Raw genomic sequence first — 16547 nt, 5'->3', positions numbered from 1 at the left:
AGTCTTTAGCATGTATGTAAAGGACTTAAAACAATAAGGCCATACGAGGCACCAAACTAAATTCATCCAACTCTATAATGATTTAAACAAATATCTTGTTTAGAAGATAGAAGGAACCATAAGCTTTAGGAAATCGGGAGGATAGCAGACACTATCTCCCACCAACTCTAATAGCCTACCATCAATTGTATATCCTATGGTGCACAACTTCATTCTACAAACATCACTGGCTACCGTCTTTAGCATGTATGTAAAGGACTTAAAACAATAAGGCCATACGAGGCACCAAACTAAATTCATCCAACTCTATAATGATTTAAACAAATATCTTGTTTAGAAGATAGAAGGAACCATAAGCTTTAGGAAATCGGGAGGATAGCAGACACTATCTCCCACCAACTCTAATAGCCTACCATCAATTGTATATCCTATGGTGCACAACTGTTTCGTCATATCAAGAGAATCCAATCAAAGCTTATCGAACTATAGCAATATGTCATGTGGGTGTAAGGCAGTATAAGACATCAACCCCATCCATTTTAACAACCCAGCTTGTTACTTTTTAACACTCCCCATCATAAAACAAACAATGCATTAGGAAGGACAAATCTGCTAAAGCCCCAAGCGATATGCAAAAATAACTAGACATTTTCCTACCTCATTTTAATCAGACAAAAAACTCATGCTTTCTTGATCCTCTCCATACTTCAGATGCTCAGGAAACCATAAAATGTCTAAGGCATGCAACAAAAATACAAATATAAAGCATGGAAGCATATACCAAATTCACCAGAGAACAGAATCGTAAACAAAACATAAAGCATTGAAGCATGTAGAAGACCCATAAAAACCATCAATTGGTAATCAAAATTCCAAATATCACATCCCACAGTATTATAACATATTCAAACATAACAAAATTCTTTCGATTAAACAAAGTCCAAGCACTACTGAAAATTAAATACTAAAATCTATATTGAAAGTGACCTAAAGATTCGTCTTTTACCACGAGTCGAACCCCACTCAATCTCCACCAGCCTTCTGGTAAACGTAAGTGAGCCCACACTTACCGCAATAGTGCCTATCGAAATGGTTAGCCATGAAAGTCCCGGCACCACACTCGGCATTAGGGCACTCTTTCCTCAGCCTCTGAACTTTTCCAGACTCATCCACCTTATAGAACTGGAGAACGGCGAGCTTGACCTTCTTCTTCTTGTGCTTGATCTTCTTTGGTTTGGTGTATGTCTTCTTCTTCCTCTTCTTGGCGCCACCCCTGAGACGAAGGACTAGGTGGAGTGTGGACTCTTTCTGGATGTTGTAGTCGGCTAAGGTGCGCCGTCTTCGAGCTGCTTTCCGGCGAAGATAAGGCGTTGCTGGTCCGGTGGGATGCCTTCTTTGTCCTGAATCTTAGCCTTGACATTGTCGATAGTGTCGGAAGACTCAACCTCTAGGGTTATGGTCTTACCCGTTAGGGTTTTGACGAAGATTTGCATCTTTGGGTGTTCGATGGCAGAGGAAATGGGGGCTCGGCTTAGTTTCTTAAAACTGGAGATGATTGTTGGGTGTTCATATATGAGGGTGAAATTAGGGGTTTTTTTTTTGGGAAAGGAAAGTACGTAATTGTCCATGCATTTTTCGGTTTTGGATCTTAAATGGGTCATTTACCATGCGATGAGGCCTTTATAATAAAGTTCAATTTAGCTCCATAAAATTTGTTTAAATGATATTAATTAATAATATAATCAAGTATTAATTTGATTAATATTGTTATTATTATTATTATATTAAAAGGACTTTAACTATAAGAAAAGATAAACACTGTTAATATTATAATAATGGTTTAATATAAAAGTGAGTGTCTAAATTATATCATTTTTTCTATTTAAGTATTAATTTTTTTTATTAATCCTACTATCTAATATTACATATGTTATGATTTTAAGTATCTCAACCGTCGTTACGACGGTTAAAAATATATGTTAAATGACACACAACACATTTATATATTTAAAAAATTTTGATATTTTAAAAAATTAAAAATATTATTTAGAAAACTTTTTTTTTCCAAAAAAAAAAGTCACTTCCACCTTTCAAACCCCACAACCTGCATCATCGTCCTCCACATGGGCATGGGTCGGGTTGGGTCGGATTTTTGGTCCATCCGATCCGACCCGAGAAGAAAGGGACCTCCACCCGTGACTCGACCCTACCCGAAATAATAAAAAAAATTATTTTTATTTAATAAAAATAGTGACTAAATTGAAAAAAATAATATATAGAAGGGTATTATTATAATTATTCCTAAATATATAAGGTAAAATTATATATTTTTCTAGGGTCGGGTCGGGACGAATTTTTTTCACCCTAAACCCGAACCCGACCCGACCTGACCAGAACCCGATTTTTTTTAGAAAAATCCGACCCGATCGGGCCGGGTCGGATCGGAACCCGTCGGGTTCGGGTTAGATGCCCATCCCTACTTCACCACCTCCCCCTCTTCGTCTTCCCATCCCCACGTTCCTGCTACATTCCCATCCTGCATCAAGTAGTTCAAGTCAGGTTAGACCTACAGCAAGTGTTGGAGCTCTAACATCACTTGCTAATGGTAATGGCAACAGGGTTGCACAGTTGGGCTATGCCAGCTCAACTCATGCACAGGCTCCAGCTCAGTCTCATGCTCGACCCACAACAGCAGATATATTAATGTCATCTGGGTTAACAGTGTATTTCGGCCGTGATATAGCAGCTTCGCCGCCGTCCGATTTACATGCGACGGTCACAATCACGGTCGAAATAACCGAAAATGCGACTGCGACCGCGATTTAAAACTCTCCATGATGGTGGATACTCAAAACCATCCGCTTCTGATTTTCCTCTAGTTTCTGCTGCACAAAGGCACAAGCAACCAGGTGCTGACGAGTGGATACTCAGAACCATTCGCTTATGATTTTCCTCCAGTTTCGGCTACACAAAGGCACAAGCAATCCTCAAGCAACCAGGTGCTAATGACTGGATACCCTGAACCACTCTCTTCTGATTTTCCTCCAGTTTCTGCTGCACAATGGTACAAGAAATCCTCAAGCAACCATGTGCCGACGAATATGGAAGATGTTCGTTCAACCAACAAATCTTTGGTGGAAAAGATGCGAGCTGATCTTGAATATGATGAAGAAAAATATACTGCTTTTAAAGAAATATTTGGGCAGTATTGTCAGGGCTTAATAGGGACAGACAGATATTTGGATTATGTACAACATGATGGCTTGTCACATCTAGTTCTTGATCTGGCTAAATTTTGCCCTGATGTTCAGAAGCAGAAAGAGCTAATTGACACCTACAATGCTCGTGTACAAAGTAATGGTCTGGAAGAGAATGGAAGGGCCAGGGCAGTGTGCGGGGTTAAGAAAGGGAAAGGGATGTCTGTCAATGCTGCAGGCAGTAATTCAAATGATATTTTGGCAGATAGCATTCTGAGCAGTGTACGTAAACTACAGTCAAGTTATAAGCCTTCTGAAGAATAGGTAGAAGTGCTATCAAAGGATGGTTACTGTCCTTCCAAAGGCAAAACAAAGGTGATGGTTGAGGAACAACGGGTGCAACTAAATTCAAGCAATCAGCCATCAACAAAAATTGGGGGCCAAAATGAGTCCTTACCTGTGAAAGTTGGATCAGGGGATGGAGGTGGTGGTAGCAAGCAGCGAAGGAAAACTTCAAAATTTCACCTAGGGCGGCTTGGTGATGATTCAATGGCATCATTACTGGATCTAAAAATTTCTGAGTCAGACCCTGAACCCCTAGAGAACAAGGTTGATATCAGTAAGAACTCAACTAGAGCAGTGCCTGTACGGGGTGTTTGGAAGAAGGGAGCGAAAAATCTCTTTCTATGATAGGCTATAAGACAGAATATCACCAGAAGATGGTGTTTGGCTCATAATTTTTTGTTTTGTTTTGAAAAATGACCTGAAAGTTGTCAATAGTGATTGTAAGGTATGGCTCATAAATATACCGGTAAAGAGGACAGGGGATGGAGCGGAGTGAGCGAAGCGAACATCAACTGTCCTTATAAAGAAAGTCTCGTAGAGGGGGTTACGATTATGTGGGTTGGGGGTGTGGGGGCTGCGGATCGCGGTACGGTACAGGGTTAATTTTTAAATTATGTACCAGGGTTTTCTATTATAAATAGAGATATAACCTAAACCTATTATCATTGAATACAATTTTTCTAGCGCCGCCTAGGCACCGAGGACGTAAGCACATTGCCGAACCTCGTTAAAATTCTTGTGTTCTTTCGTTTACTTTGCACGATTTTTCAACAATGATGGAGTTTTGCTATGATGTTCTTGAAAGCTGTCGATAGATGGAGAAGATTCTATTATTTGCCTAGGTTTTTAAGGAGTTGCAAGATTTTTTTCTACTTTTTATGATTGGCCTCTATTACATTTTGCCCAACATGGTAACACAATTTGTAATCAAAGGCTCGGTCGAAAACAGAATTGTATGAAAGAAAACGTAACATATAATCTTATAACGACTTACCAGTTTGAGTAGTGTTGTTGACAAACAAAAAAACGTGCTTTTCCATGGGTCAGGTGAAGCCTCGAGCTTAAGGTGTGAATGAATTGTCCAACAGACATGTCCCGAGGAACCAGATACCTATAAAAGAAGTTCCCACTTTGGATTCATATCCTTTCTTCTGGTATGGCGAAAGCCTAATATTGAACAAGGCATCAACTGACTAGACTGACTAAACTTTGGGTTCGATTCGATATTTTTTTTCTTTCTTTCGTGCAATTTGACAATGTCAGAGTATCGATGATTAAAACAAATGTATCCTCAAATTCAATATTGATAGTGATTCTTGAATTAGGCAGAGTTCACTAAAATGAATACCGAGGTAGAAAGACTATAAAAGCAGGCAGCGTTGTGCATGGCTGAAACTTTTTCTTTTCCATTTCCGGAAAATCTGCTTTTGAGCATCTTTCTACAATCGTCTGCAATGTTTTAATATAATTATCCGTATTTGATTTACATCACTGCATATATCTATAACGTTTCTCTCAATCTAATTTATTTTATTTATAATATTAAGATTCCAACTTTAAATTTTGTTTGAATAATCCAATGTATCATCCCTTAAAATTTGATTTTTGTTTTGTTTTGAATTGGACAAACCATTTCGGGCCTTCAGAATGGGCAAACATAACATAACCCTTCTTCCAAAGCCCAATAAATCTTTCTTTACACCGAAAAACATAACCTTTGCGACTTCCATCTGTTCCCAGTTTCCACTGTCCAAGTTCTCAACAATGGCGGGCTCGAACCTGAAACAAAGCCACTGCAACATACGTAGCAGCCAATACCTCGGAGAAATCTCAGCCCTCTGTTTTCTCCACCTTCCCTCTCATCTCTCTTCCTTTCCTTATCTCCTCGCCGGTATAACTTTTCTTCCCTCAAATACCATCTCCACCTGATATTCTTTTTTCTTCTTCTTTTATTTAAATATGTCTAAACTTTTACTCTTTTCAAATCAGGAACTGGTTCTCAAGTTCTTCTTTATGATCTAGAATCAGCAAAGATGATCAAATCTTTTCAAGTCTTTGAAGGCATTCGCGTACATGGACTCATTTGTAGCTTGCCTGATAATACTTTAACTTGTAAAGTCGTTGTTTGCGGTGAAAGAGAGTAATTTATTTAACTTAAGCTCTGAATTAGTGTCCAAGTCAAAAACCCAGAGTGATTTTCGCGTGGACTTGAGCTTAATTCATTCTTTGCCGAGATTTACTCATTGGGTTCTAGATGTTTTGTTCTTAAAGGTAAAGTATTTTTTCTGTGTTTTCATTCACTACTGTTTATTAAAAGTTTGAACTTGCTTCCTATGTTGCATTTTGTTTTTCTGTTAACGTTTGTTCTTGTATTGGTTGCTAGAACCATTGTCTTGCCATAGGATGTAGTGACAACTCTGTCCATGTTTGGGATATATTGAAGTCTAGTTTGGTTCTTCAAGTCCAATCTCCAGGTTAGTTGTATCTAAATTATGGGAATTTTTATACACCCGGTTCACCATGTCACGTTGTTTCAGCTTCTTGAGTTTTTATTGATGATTTTTTGAACAAAGAAGGATTTAGTTCCTTTTCGTAACTTTTATTCTTGCACATACCTCTTAATTTATATGTAGATAGGTGCCTTTTGTATTCCATGCGATTATGGGGTGACAATCTTGAGGCTCTTCGAATTGCATCTGGCACAATTTATAATGAGGTGGCTTGTCTTTCCTTGCAATGAATACTTATCTTTTTTGTAATGCTCTCACATTCTTTGGTATTCCTTTTAGTGATTTAGTAAATAAAAAGCCCTTGAATTTCTAAGTTTTTGGTTCTTAGTTGAATTTTATAATTCTCAACCCGTGAACATATAACACAAGTATGGTACTTTGCCAATAACTAGTTAAATAATGATGAACCTGGGTTGTTTTCATAATGTAATCATCATTATCATCCTTAAGGTGTTACACTCTTTAGGGTTAACTTCAGTCCTATGCACCACTAACATTAAGTGATCTCTCACTAACCACATTTGTTTAAGCAGATTATAGTTTGGAAAGTCATTTGTCAACATGATTCACCTAGTTCAACAAGTTCAGTGAAAGTTTGCAAGAACTTAAGCAACTCCACTTCCAACTTTTCTGAGTGTTATGATCAGGAGTATAAAGCTGTTCACATATGTGGACTTGTGGGACATGAAGGTTCGATATTTCGCATTGTCTGGTCTTCTAGTGGAGCCAAACTTGTTTCTGTCTCAGATGATCGGAGGTGAATAAGTTTTTTTAACTACTTTGTTTCCATTGTTCTACTTTATTCTTGGAGGTATGTAATGGATTAATATGGTTTCTTGATTCAATAGTGCTCGTATCTGGACAATTCCTGGTATGCAAAGTGATTGTGATGACAAAAGGGAGGTTGTAGGCCCTGTGCTTTATGGCCATAGTGCTCGGATTTGGGACTGCTGTATTTCTGATAATGTAAGATTCATGTAATCCTGTTGCATTAGTACTTGCTGGTACATGTAAAATTTAAGAACAGTGAACTCAGAATAATAATATCTGTGATTGATTAACGCTTTTAACTTGTTCTATGAGTGTAGTCACATGTTTGATGTTCTTTACAAATTCCAATGTGCAGTGTCTGAACTGCATCTGGAATTAATGTGTTTCGTATCTTGGTTTTTAATATTATGGGTTTCTCTATCAGACTGATCTTTTAAGGTTTCTGTTAGTTAATCATTACTGCTGGTGAGGACTGCACATGTCGTGTGTGGGTCTGGATGGAAAGCAGCTTAGGATGATTAAGGAACATATGTAAGTTGTGATTCCAGATTTTTGTACTTGAGTTTTTTCTTCCTTCTGAAATTCTTTGATATTTTATATTGAAACTCTGATGATTTTGGGAGATAATCTGTGTTGAATTAGCCTAAATCTGATCAAACTAGTATTTATTACAATGTAGATATTTTACTCGAATATTTTTAATGGTGCAGAGGAAGAGGAATATGGCGATGTTTATATGATCCAAATTCTGCACTTCTCGTTACTGCTGGGTTTGACTCTGCAATTAAAGTTCACCAGTTGCACACTTCTTTTTGTAAGACGTCGGAGTTGGAGGGAGATGCTGAATCTGAAGGTACCATTGAGGGAGCACAGATAATCACTACTCGCATCCCAAATTCAATGCAGCATGCTGGACTCATGGACAGGTATGGTTTTATCAATGGACAACACAATTTTCCATCACATTGCCTCTAAATATTGGTTGTGCTGCCTAGATTCCATTACAATGTTCTCAGCTATAAAGAAACATACTTTATAAATTAAAAACAATTTTGTAATAACTTTTGGATAGGTCATGTATAGCATTAAGTCGGATTTCCTAGATAGCACCTCTCTTGTGAGTATGGATCAGAAACTTCTGCCCCCCTCCCTCCTTGCCTTTGCATTATTTTTTTTATTCTTTCATATTTGTATTCTGATTATTTTGCATCATATGCTTATGGTCAATTTTCATTGTTTGTTCTGTTGTTGCAGCAAAAGTGAATATGTGCGCTCCTTGTATTTTAAATGTGAAGATACCATTTATGTTGCTACAAATCATGGTTATTTGTATCATGCTCTATTATCTGAGACAGAGGATGTTAATTGGACTGAACTGGTCCGTGTCGGTGGAGAGGTTCCAATTGTTTGTATGGATCTGTTGTCCACAAGCCTTTCTGAAAATCATTGTGGTATAAATGATTGGATTGCTATTGGAGATGGTAAAGGAAACATGACAGTTGTTGGAGTCACGGGTAATCGTTCCCCACCTCAAGTGGGCTTCACCTTTAGTTGGTCAGCTGGAGCAGAGAGGCAACTCTTAGGAACTTACTGGTGTAAGTCACTTGGATGTAGGTATGACTTTTCTTTATTAATCTGATTTTATCTTGATTCTGATTATCTGGCAAGTATTGCTTGCCTGAGCTGTAAAAATCTATATGCTTGAGTGTGAATTTTAAACATTTATTAATCGTCTAGCTCATTTATAAATGCATTTGCTGGTTTATTAATATGATAATATGATTGATAAAGAAGTGAAGCTCTTATGCCACATTGTCCAATGCAGAATCTGTAGTTTTCCTGCTGATAACCTGGCATTGACAGTCGAGAGCCATCTTAAGTCTCATTCTTTACTTTGAAGATATAGAGGATTTTGAAATATCATCTTTTTTGTTATCTAGGTATGTCTTCACAACTGATCCCAGAGGAATTTTGAAGCTGTGGAAGCTATATGACCCCTCAATATCTGTTTGTCAGGATTCTGGAAGAATTACCCTTATAGCAGAATTCCCTTCAAGCTTTGGAATACGAATTATGTGTTTGGATGCATCATTTGAGGAAGAGGCATGTTTGGCCTTCTTATTTTCCCCCGCTAATCTTTACTTTATTGGTTTATCTCAATGGCTTTCCTATGGATTAAAGATGGAGATTTTTAAAAAATAGAAAAGCTTTCAGTTTCAACATTGAAGAAGCTGTTGTTAGTCCGAAGCCTGGTTTAATTGAGTTTACTATGTTTGCAAAAAAGAAAAGAAAATGTATGAATGTTCTTACTACGTATTATTTATTTATGTAATGTAGCTTGTACTTTTGCAGGTACTGGTCTGTGGAGATCTGCGTGGTAATCTGGTTCTGTTCCCTTTATCAAAGGAGCTGTTGCTGTCCACATCTGCCTCTTTAGGTGTAAAGATATCTCCACTAAGTTATTTCAAAGGAGCTCACGGGATTTCGACCGTGTCCAACATTTCAGTTGCTAGATTAAGTCACAATCAAATTGAAGTCCGAACGGTATGATATGAATCCCTAGTACAAGGAAAATACTGGAATAATAAATCTATCTTATGTTTTCTCTCTGGTTTTGGTTTTTCTAGGAAGCTTTTACCATATAGAGATTATAAAAATGAAATATTCGTAATAGATTTAAGATGTATCTTATATAGTTTGTTCTCCCTTGAGGAAAAGGGATAATTTCTGTTACGAAATTCATATGAACATCCATTAACCTTAGGAAAGGGAAAATCGTGTGTACCATCAATGATTTGATGCATCCATTAGCCTTTGGGGAAATGGTTTAATGCATTATGCATGTCTGTCCGTGTGCTCATATATTTCTTCATGTTCAAGCATTTGTAAGTATGCCAATTATTTTCTGATTTCCTTTCTTTTTTTCAGACTGGAGCAGATGGGTGCCTATGTTATTTTGAACATGACAAGGGCCGAGAAAGTTTTGAATTTATAGGAATGAAACAATTGAAAGAATTGAGTTTGATTGAATCTGTCTTTGCTGACTTAAAATCTGCTGATGATCTGGCAAACTGCAACTATGCAGCTGGTTTTGCATCAACGGATTTCATAATATGGAATTTGATAACCGACGCAAAGGTATTCTTCCCTCCACCCTCCCTCCTTCGATAATGGAGGTAAGAATCTTTTTTTTTGATAGAAGTTGGAGGTCTCATTAAAAACTCCCTTCGTATTCTTCCACATACTTAGAAGTATGTTGAAGAACAAGGAAGGGAGAAAAGAGTGCCTCATATTTTATTAAATATAATACTAAGTACATGAGGTAACACCAAACCCACATGCGGGAATAAAACACCAATACAACCCATATCACCTAGAAATCTTACATCGTCAACCAAAAAGCCCCTAAATCACCTCAAGATGTAAGATAACATAACAAAAAACCAACAATTACAACCACAAACTTAAAAACGCCTCTGAATACAGCAGCCGAACAATCACAACCCAATTGGAGGATCAAGTTCTAAAGAAATATCGCAATCTTCAGGAACCCAAGAATTAGGTTTGAAGGAAGGATCAACTTCATGCACCAAGATTTTGAATAAATGATCCCCGACCTTCAACTCCAACAACTCATTAATTCTCACTTGAGCGTTTGTGAGTATTTGGATTTTAGCCCGATCAAAGACGAAGGGAACTCACAACTGTTATCGATTGCTATTAACTTGCCCCACTTAGTAGCTATGTTTTTGAAAGTATCCCAATTCCAAGCGTGAAAAGGAATACCTTCGCAAACTAGCCAAACGCGCCGGCTCTCCACCACAAGGCTCTCAGACCAAGTTTCCACTCTGGAAAACCATTCTGCAAGAGTTTCTAACTTTTCATCCTTCACGCATCTCAACGAATTAGAATCTTCAAAAACCATTAGAACTACATTTCCAGCAGCTCTCATAAGCGTGAAACCCGCTAGTCCTTTGGCTTGTATTTGGTTAGCAAGATTACCAATCTTGATAAAGTTCTTGCACCACCCCACAAGACAGTTAGACAACACATGAAGTTTATCTGCGTCCACAACACCCTCAACTTCACAGTGTTTAATCGTCGGAAAAACTTCCAGCCCCGACTTACTATGAACAACTTTCGAGGACTTTCGCCAGTAAGACTGTCGGGTTTATGTTTAGCCAAAGAGACTCTAATTTTGTTGCCGTAAATACGATAACCATTCATCTTAGAAATCGATGTCTTTGCTTCTTCAATTGTAGCAAAGCGAATAAACCCAAAACGAACCCCATTCGAGTTTCTTTTTTTGGGAATGAAGGCATCAATAACTTGACCATGTGAGCCAAATATGGATCCAAGTTTCTTCCAATGGATCTTCTCTGGAAGGTTTTCGATAAAAATCGTGTAACACTCCTTTCTGGACCCATTGCGAAAATCTGGTTGGCCTTCTTTCGACCGATTATAAAACCCATTTCTTCTTCTTCCCACCACTTCGGAAAATTTTGCATCGGAATACCCTTTCGAATAGATTTCCTTGGCACCACCATGATCAACATTAGCGACAGGAAGCGTTGGTGTTGCGTGAACAAAAGACAGCTTTCCGTTCCTATGTTTCCCTTCTTGTGAGCATTTCTTCAAAGGACTGGATGATAGTGGACTTTCACCCGACCTCGCCGAAACTGATCCCGAAATTTGTTGATTTTGGGTTGAAGGAGAGTGTCTGTAAGTGGTGCCGTCGGACTCAACTATCCAACCCGCCTCACGTGCCAAGGCTGCCAAAACATCGTTCTTAGCAGCATTCGGTGGAATAGAGAAGTTACCAACTGTCTCAATCCGGCCAACAAGCGTCTGGTAAAACTCTTCTTTGCGGTTTCCGTAACCTTGTCCTCTCCTTTTCATTCTCAATTTTACGATTGTCCTTACCGGAGTAAGATGAAGAGGCAGCACCAGCGGATCCAGATTTCTTGAGAAGACTGCCTCGTGGAACTGCATTTTCCTTCATTTTTAAATCATTAACCCGCTTATTCAACTCTGCCACTAATGCTTTAAGAGCCTTCACTTTCGCTTCTAATTCCTTGGCAGACTCCAGGGGGAAATCACCAGCTGCAACACGGCAGCCTGGTTCAAGCGGGAGATGAGAACTCCTAGACGAAGAAGGAGGAACAATAGGAGGCCTCACGGAGGAAGCAGCCACCGCACCAGCTGAGTCAAACCCTCGAAGTTGGCTGGGTTGAGACGTGGGTTGGGGTTCCATGGTGAATACTCAGCTGTACACCACTGCTCGACACAAGAGAAGACGGGATTAGGTCACGTTTAGGCACTGCGCTGGGTTGAGTGGCGGAGGCGAACTCGGACGGCTGGAGGCTTCGAAAATCTGCAGAGGGCGAGTGTAGATCTGCGACTAAAGACAGCGTTTTTCGCAAATGCAAGTCCAGATCTGTATTCACCGTGAGCAGACGACCATCCTAGGAAAAAGCGGCGTCAAACGGTGGTCAGAGTGTGGCGGTGGACGGCTGACGGCGGCGTCAGGCGGCGGGCGGCGGCAGCGGCCAGCAGGCAACAGACGAATGAGACAACACTTTTAAATTTAAAAACACTTTTGGTTATACCTTTTTTGCTAAATGTTTTCATTGGCACAGGTTCTGCAAATTCCATGTGGGGGGTGGCGCCGTCCTCATTCTTATTACCTTGGTGATGTACCAGAGATAAGGAACTGCTTTGCATATGTCAAGGTATGCTTACTTCTATTGTTCAAACCTGAATCCTTCGAGAAACATCAGAAAAAATGCAAATTATTACTTTAATTTATGTGATTCACCTGTCTATGAGTGATGACTTGTACCGATAAGGCATTGTTGGCAATCATTCATCAGTAAGCCACATCCTTGGAATTTCATGAACAATAAAGCATACTCTGGCCATGATATCTTTCTCGAGTTTCTGTATCTTCTGAGCACATCATTTATTTTTAATAATTTGTGCAGGATGAAATTATCTATATTCATAGGCACTGGTTACCAGAAGGTGTGGGGGGGAAATTCCCCCGGAATTTACACTTACAGTTTCACGGGAGAGAGATGCATTCCTTATGCTTTGTCTCTGAAAATTTGCAAGTTAAAGGAATGAAGAGGAAACTTTAGTTGATAAATTTATTTGGATTGCAACTGGATGTGAAGATGGAACTGTGAGGTTAACTAGGTATGTTGGTAGTCATATGCCCCTTAGAATGTGGTGCGATGCTTCGTTTTGGACACATATTTTGTTTTGTTGGAGAAACTTCGGATGGTTGACCTTTGAATTTCAGCATTTGCATGTGCACTGCATATGCTGAATGTATACTAAAAACACAAATGTGTGTCCCATATGTTCTTCCCTTGTTTTTATCTCATCGATTCTTGTCCATTAATAGATCATCTTATAATATTACGGGTGGTTTAGGTTTACTCCGGAAGTGGAGAATTGGTCTGCATCAAAATTGCTCGGGGAGCATGTTGGTGGATCTGCTGTTAGATCAATATGCTTTGCGTCAAAGACGCACATAATTCCTTCAGGTGTATCCACCATGCCTGACATGCAGGAAGGACAAAATGATACTTCAGATGGCAAACAAAATCCATGTTTGCTGGTTTCTGTTGGTGCAAAGCGAGTTCTGACAACTTGGTTACTAAGAAATAGGAGTCTGGATGAGGAAGAAATATACCCAAGACAAAATCTCAACAGATGTGAAACTGGGCATAATCCAATAGTCAAACAGTGTTCACCAATGTCATTTAGGTGGCTCTCCACTAATATGCCTGTTAAAAGTTCCATCATGGGAGGAAGCGAAAAAATTGCGAGTGCTGCCAATGAAGTTGCTAGCCTCAATAATGATGCAAAGACCGGAACAACTAAGAAAGGGGGAACAGAGTCAAAAACTTGCTTGGGGAATAAGTATGAAGATGATTGGAGATACCTTGCTGTGACAGCTTTTCTTGTTAAATGTGCTAATTCTAGGTAAGCTCTGATTTTATCTGCCTTTTGTTTTATTTATTTGTTATTTTAAGAAAACAAACTATTCCCTTTTCTATCCATTGCAGGTTAACCGTCTGTTTTGTCGTCGTTGCTTGTTCAGATGCCACATTAACATTACAGGCTCTGGTCTTACCACATAGATTATGGTATTCACAAAAGCTCATTGATACTTCAGTCAATGATCATTACTAATTCCATTTTCATTACTTCAGCATGCATCATGAAATATATTTTATCCTCTTATAATTTCAGGTTTGATGTTGCTTTATTAGCTTCGATGTCATCTCCGGTTTTAGCATTGCAGCATGCAGTTGTTCCTATGCATACACCTTCTAAAGGTAGTCTTTTCCTCAAAATCATGAGTTAGATTAAGGACACAGCATACCCTGGCTGCATAGTATTAGGGTTAAAAAGATCTCTTTCTGGTTTTTTATACCCTCTGCTGACTCTTATTGACAATCTTCAGTAACAGGAAACATCCAGATTAGCAGCCTATACCTTGTGATAAGTGGAGCTACCGATGGCAGTATCGCCTTTTGGGATATAACTGAAAGTGTTGAAACATTTGTGCAGCGAGTTTCTAGTCTTAATATAGAGAAGTTCATTGATTGTCAGAAACGGCCACGTACAGGAAGAGGAAGTCAAGGAGGGCGGCAGTGGAGATCATTGAACAGTAGTATGTCTAAGAGAAGATTTGGTGGTAACTCTGTAACTAAAAATGCTGGAGACGTGGATAATAGTGACTTGAATGTTACGCGTTGCCCATCCTTGGAATTAAATGACGTTGAAAGGAGCTCAAAGAACTCTTCGCAAGCTGAGCATAACACTTTGCTCGAGCCAGAAACAAGCAGAACTGATTCCTTAGCTGAGATATGTGAAATACAGCCTATACATGTTATGAACAATGTACACCAATCCGGTGTGAATTGTCTCCATCTTTCAGGGGACCTCCGAGATTCCGAGAACTGTTTTCTGCTTAATATTGTCAGCGGGGGTGATGACCAAGCACTTCATTATCTTCGATTTAAGCTGACACAGTCATCAACTGAGTTAGATGCTAAACTTCCGACCTCAGAAACAATAATATCAACCATCCAGTCTGATAGTATTGACAATGTTGTATATTATAACAATCCGAACCAGTCCCGTAATTATCACATCAGATTCTTCAATCAACATAGAATCTTTTCAGCTCATACTTCTGCTATAAAAGGTCAGATAATGAAAACTATCCTCAGATTCTTTCGAACTCTAGCTCCTGCAGTTTTTTGTTTTATACTAGTCATTTGTACTAAAACCAAGTTTTCTTTGATGAAGGCATTTGGACAGATGGGACCTGGGTGTTCTCAACCGGTCTCGATCAGCGTATCCGGTGTTGGCTTGTTGGGGATCATGGCAAACTATCCGAGCAGGCTCATCTAGTCATTAGTGTGCCAGAGCCAGAAGCGTTAGATGCAAGAGCGTGCGGCAGGTCAGTGGAGCGTTTATGTGCAACTTTAGATCGCTGCAATCCTTTATTACTGTTTCGGAAATTTCAATCCTTGAATGGGTGTTTCAGGAACCACTATCAGATTGCTGTTTCTGGAAGAGGGATGCAAATGGTCGAGTTCTTCCTCCCTTGAAGGTAAAAAGTTTTGCAGCATCATCAGCATATAGGTACCAACTTCTTGTGCAGCTAGCTCTAATGTGAGGTCATCCCGGATTAATCAACCGTTATCCCTGTCGGTTGACTTGCGAATCCAAAGAAGGGTGGTCCGACTTACCATTTGTTTTATTTCCGAGCAAAGCAGCCTCGAACACAGCTCATTTAACCCTAACCAGAATGGATGGACTATTGCTACCTTGGACTTCCAGTGGTTAATCATCTGAGCTCGAGTGTTATACCAAAAGAATTCAAGATGATTGAAATTCAAAGTCCAATAACTAATGGGATTTACTTGCGTGATTAATATTAATTAGTTGTGTCAAAGTCCAAGGTTGCCTTGATGACTCTGTTTTGTTACTTGAACAAAAACATTGAATGTTCCTGCCCTAACCTCATCATCAAGAGCTCGGACAAAATTTTTAGGATTTATTTCCTTTCATTGGATGAGATCATATGAGAGCATAGACTGAAGAATTGGTAAAATCAATAATATTCTACTGATTAATTTTCTAAAATTTATTCAATTTACTTATATATAGTCATGTATTGTTTGCATATTTCAACATTATATATATAGCATATTTTTCATTTGCCAAGTCTTTTCTTTTTCAATTTCAGGTTGGGATAAATAATATAAGAGTCGATAATCATCCCTTAATGGTATTAGTGGATGCTGAATTAATTTATAAATTTACAATTTTTTTAAGAACCAAACTAAGGGTCAGGGAATAAGCATGATTTTTTATATCAGCGAGATTTTTCTAATATATATATATATATATATATTAGCAAGGTCTTACATCAATGATAATTTTGAGATTTTAGAATATAATATTATTCTTATTGATATTTAACGTAAAAAACTAATGATTATGATGGTTTATTAAAATTTATTTATTTTAAACCAATAGGAATTAGTTTAAGCGGTAGTAGTTTGATATTACTTAAGCAAAGATTTGAGCTCGAGTCTTTATGTATACATAAAATCTTTGTTGGGAGACTCGCTCACTAAAGTCAGGTGTGCGATGCAAGCCGGTTCTAACTAGTTTAAGGCAAAGTCTTGAAATC

General features: G+C 38.6%; 1 protein-coding gene and 2 pseudogenes across 1 annotated transcript; 2 read left to right on the top strand and 1 right to left on the bottom strand.

Annotated features, from left to right (window-relative positions):
- Window positions 1-870: 870 nt before the first annotated feature.
- On the bottom strand, window positions 871-1565 carry LOC120173796 (annotated as a pseudogene).
- Window positions 1566-2832: 1267 nt separating this feature from the next.
- On the top strand, window positions 2833-3941 carry LOC120173797 (annotated as a pseudogene).
- A 1311-nt stretch (window positions 3942-5252) lies between these two features.
- Window positions 5253-15993, top strand: LOC120173792. Its single transcript, XM_039180870.1, is given in 23 exon segments — window positions 5253-5433; window positions 5532-5682; window positions 5684-5813; window positions 5926-6016; window positions 6176-6258; window positions 6586-6809; window positions 6901-7018; window positions 7273-7312; window positions 7315-7354; window positions 7534-7749; window positions 8078-8437; window positions 8764-8926; window positions 9176-9367; window positions 9752-9961; window positions 12463-12555; window positions 12808-12940; window positions 12943-13021; window positions 13262-13816; window positions 13900-13980; window positions 14087-14172; window positions 14307-15047; window positions 15152-15305; window positions 15393-15993. Coding segments are annotated over 23 exon segments (4131 nt in total). The 5' UTR covers window positions 5253-5306; the 3' UTR covers window positions 15457-15993.
- The last annotated feature ends 554 nt before the right edge of the window (window positions 15994-16547 follow it).

This window comes from Hibiscus syriacus, unplaced genomic scaffold (genome assembly GCF_006381635.1).
Source record: "Hibiscus syriacus cultivar Baekdansim isolate YM2019G1 unplaced genomic scaffold, ASM638163v2 tig00111983_pilon, whole genome shotgun sequence".
In the NCBI taxonomy this organism is placed as follows: Eukaryota; Viridiplantae; Streptophyta; class Magnoliopsida; order Malvales; family Malvaceae; genus Hibiscus; species Hibiscus syriacus.
This window is presented reverse-complemented; position numbering and strand designations above follow the sequence as displayed.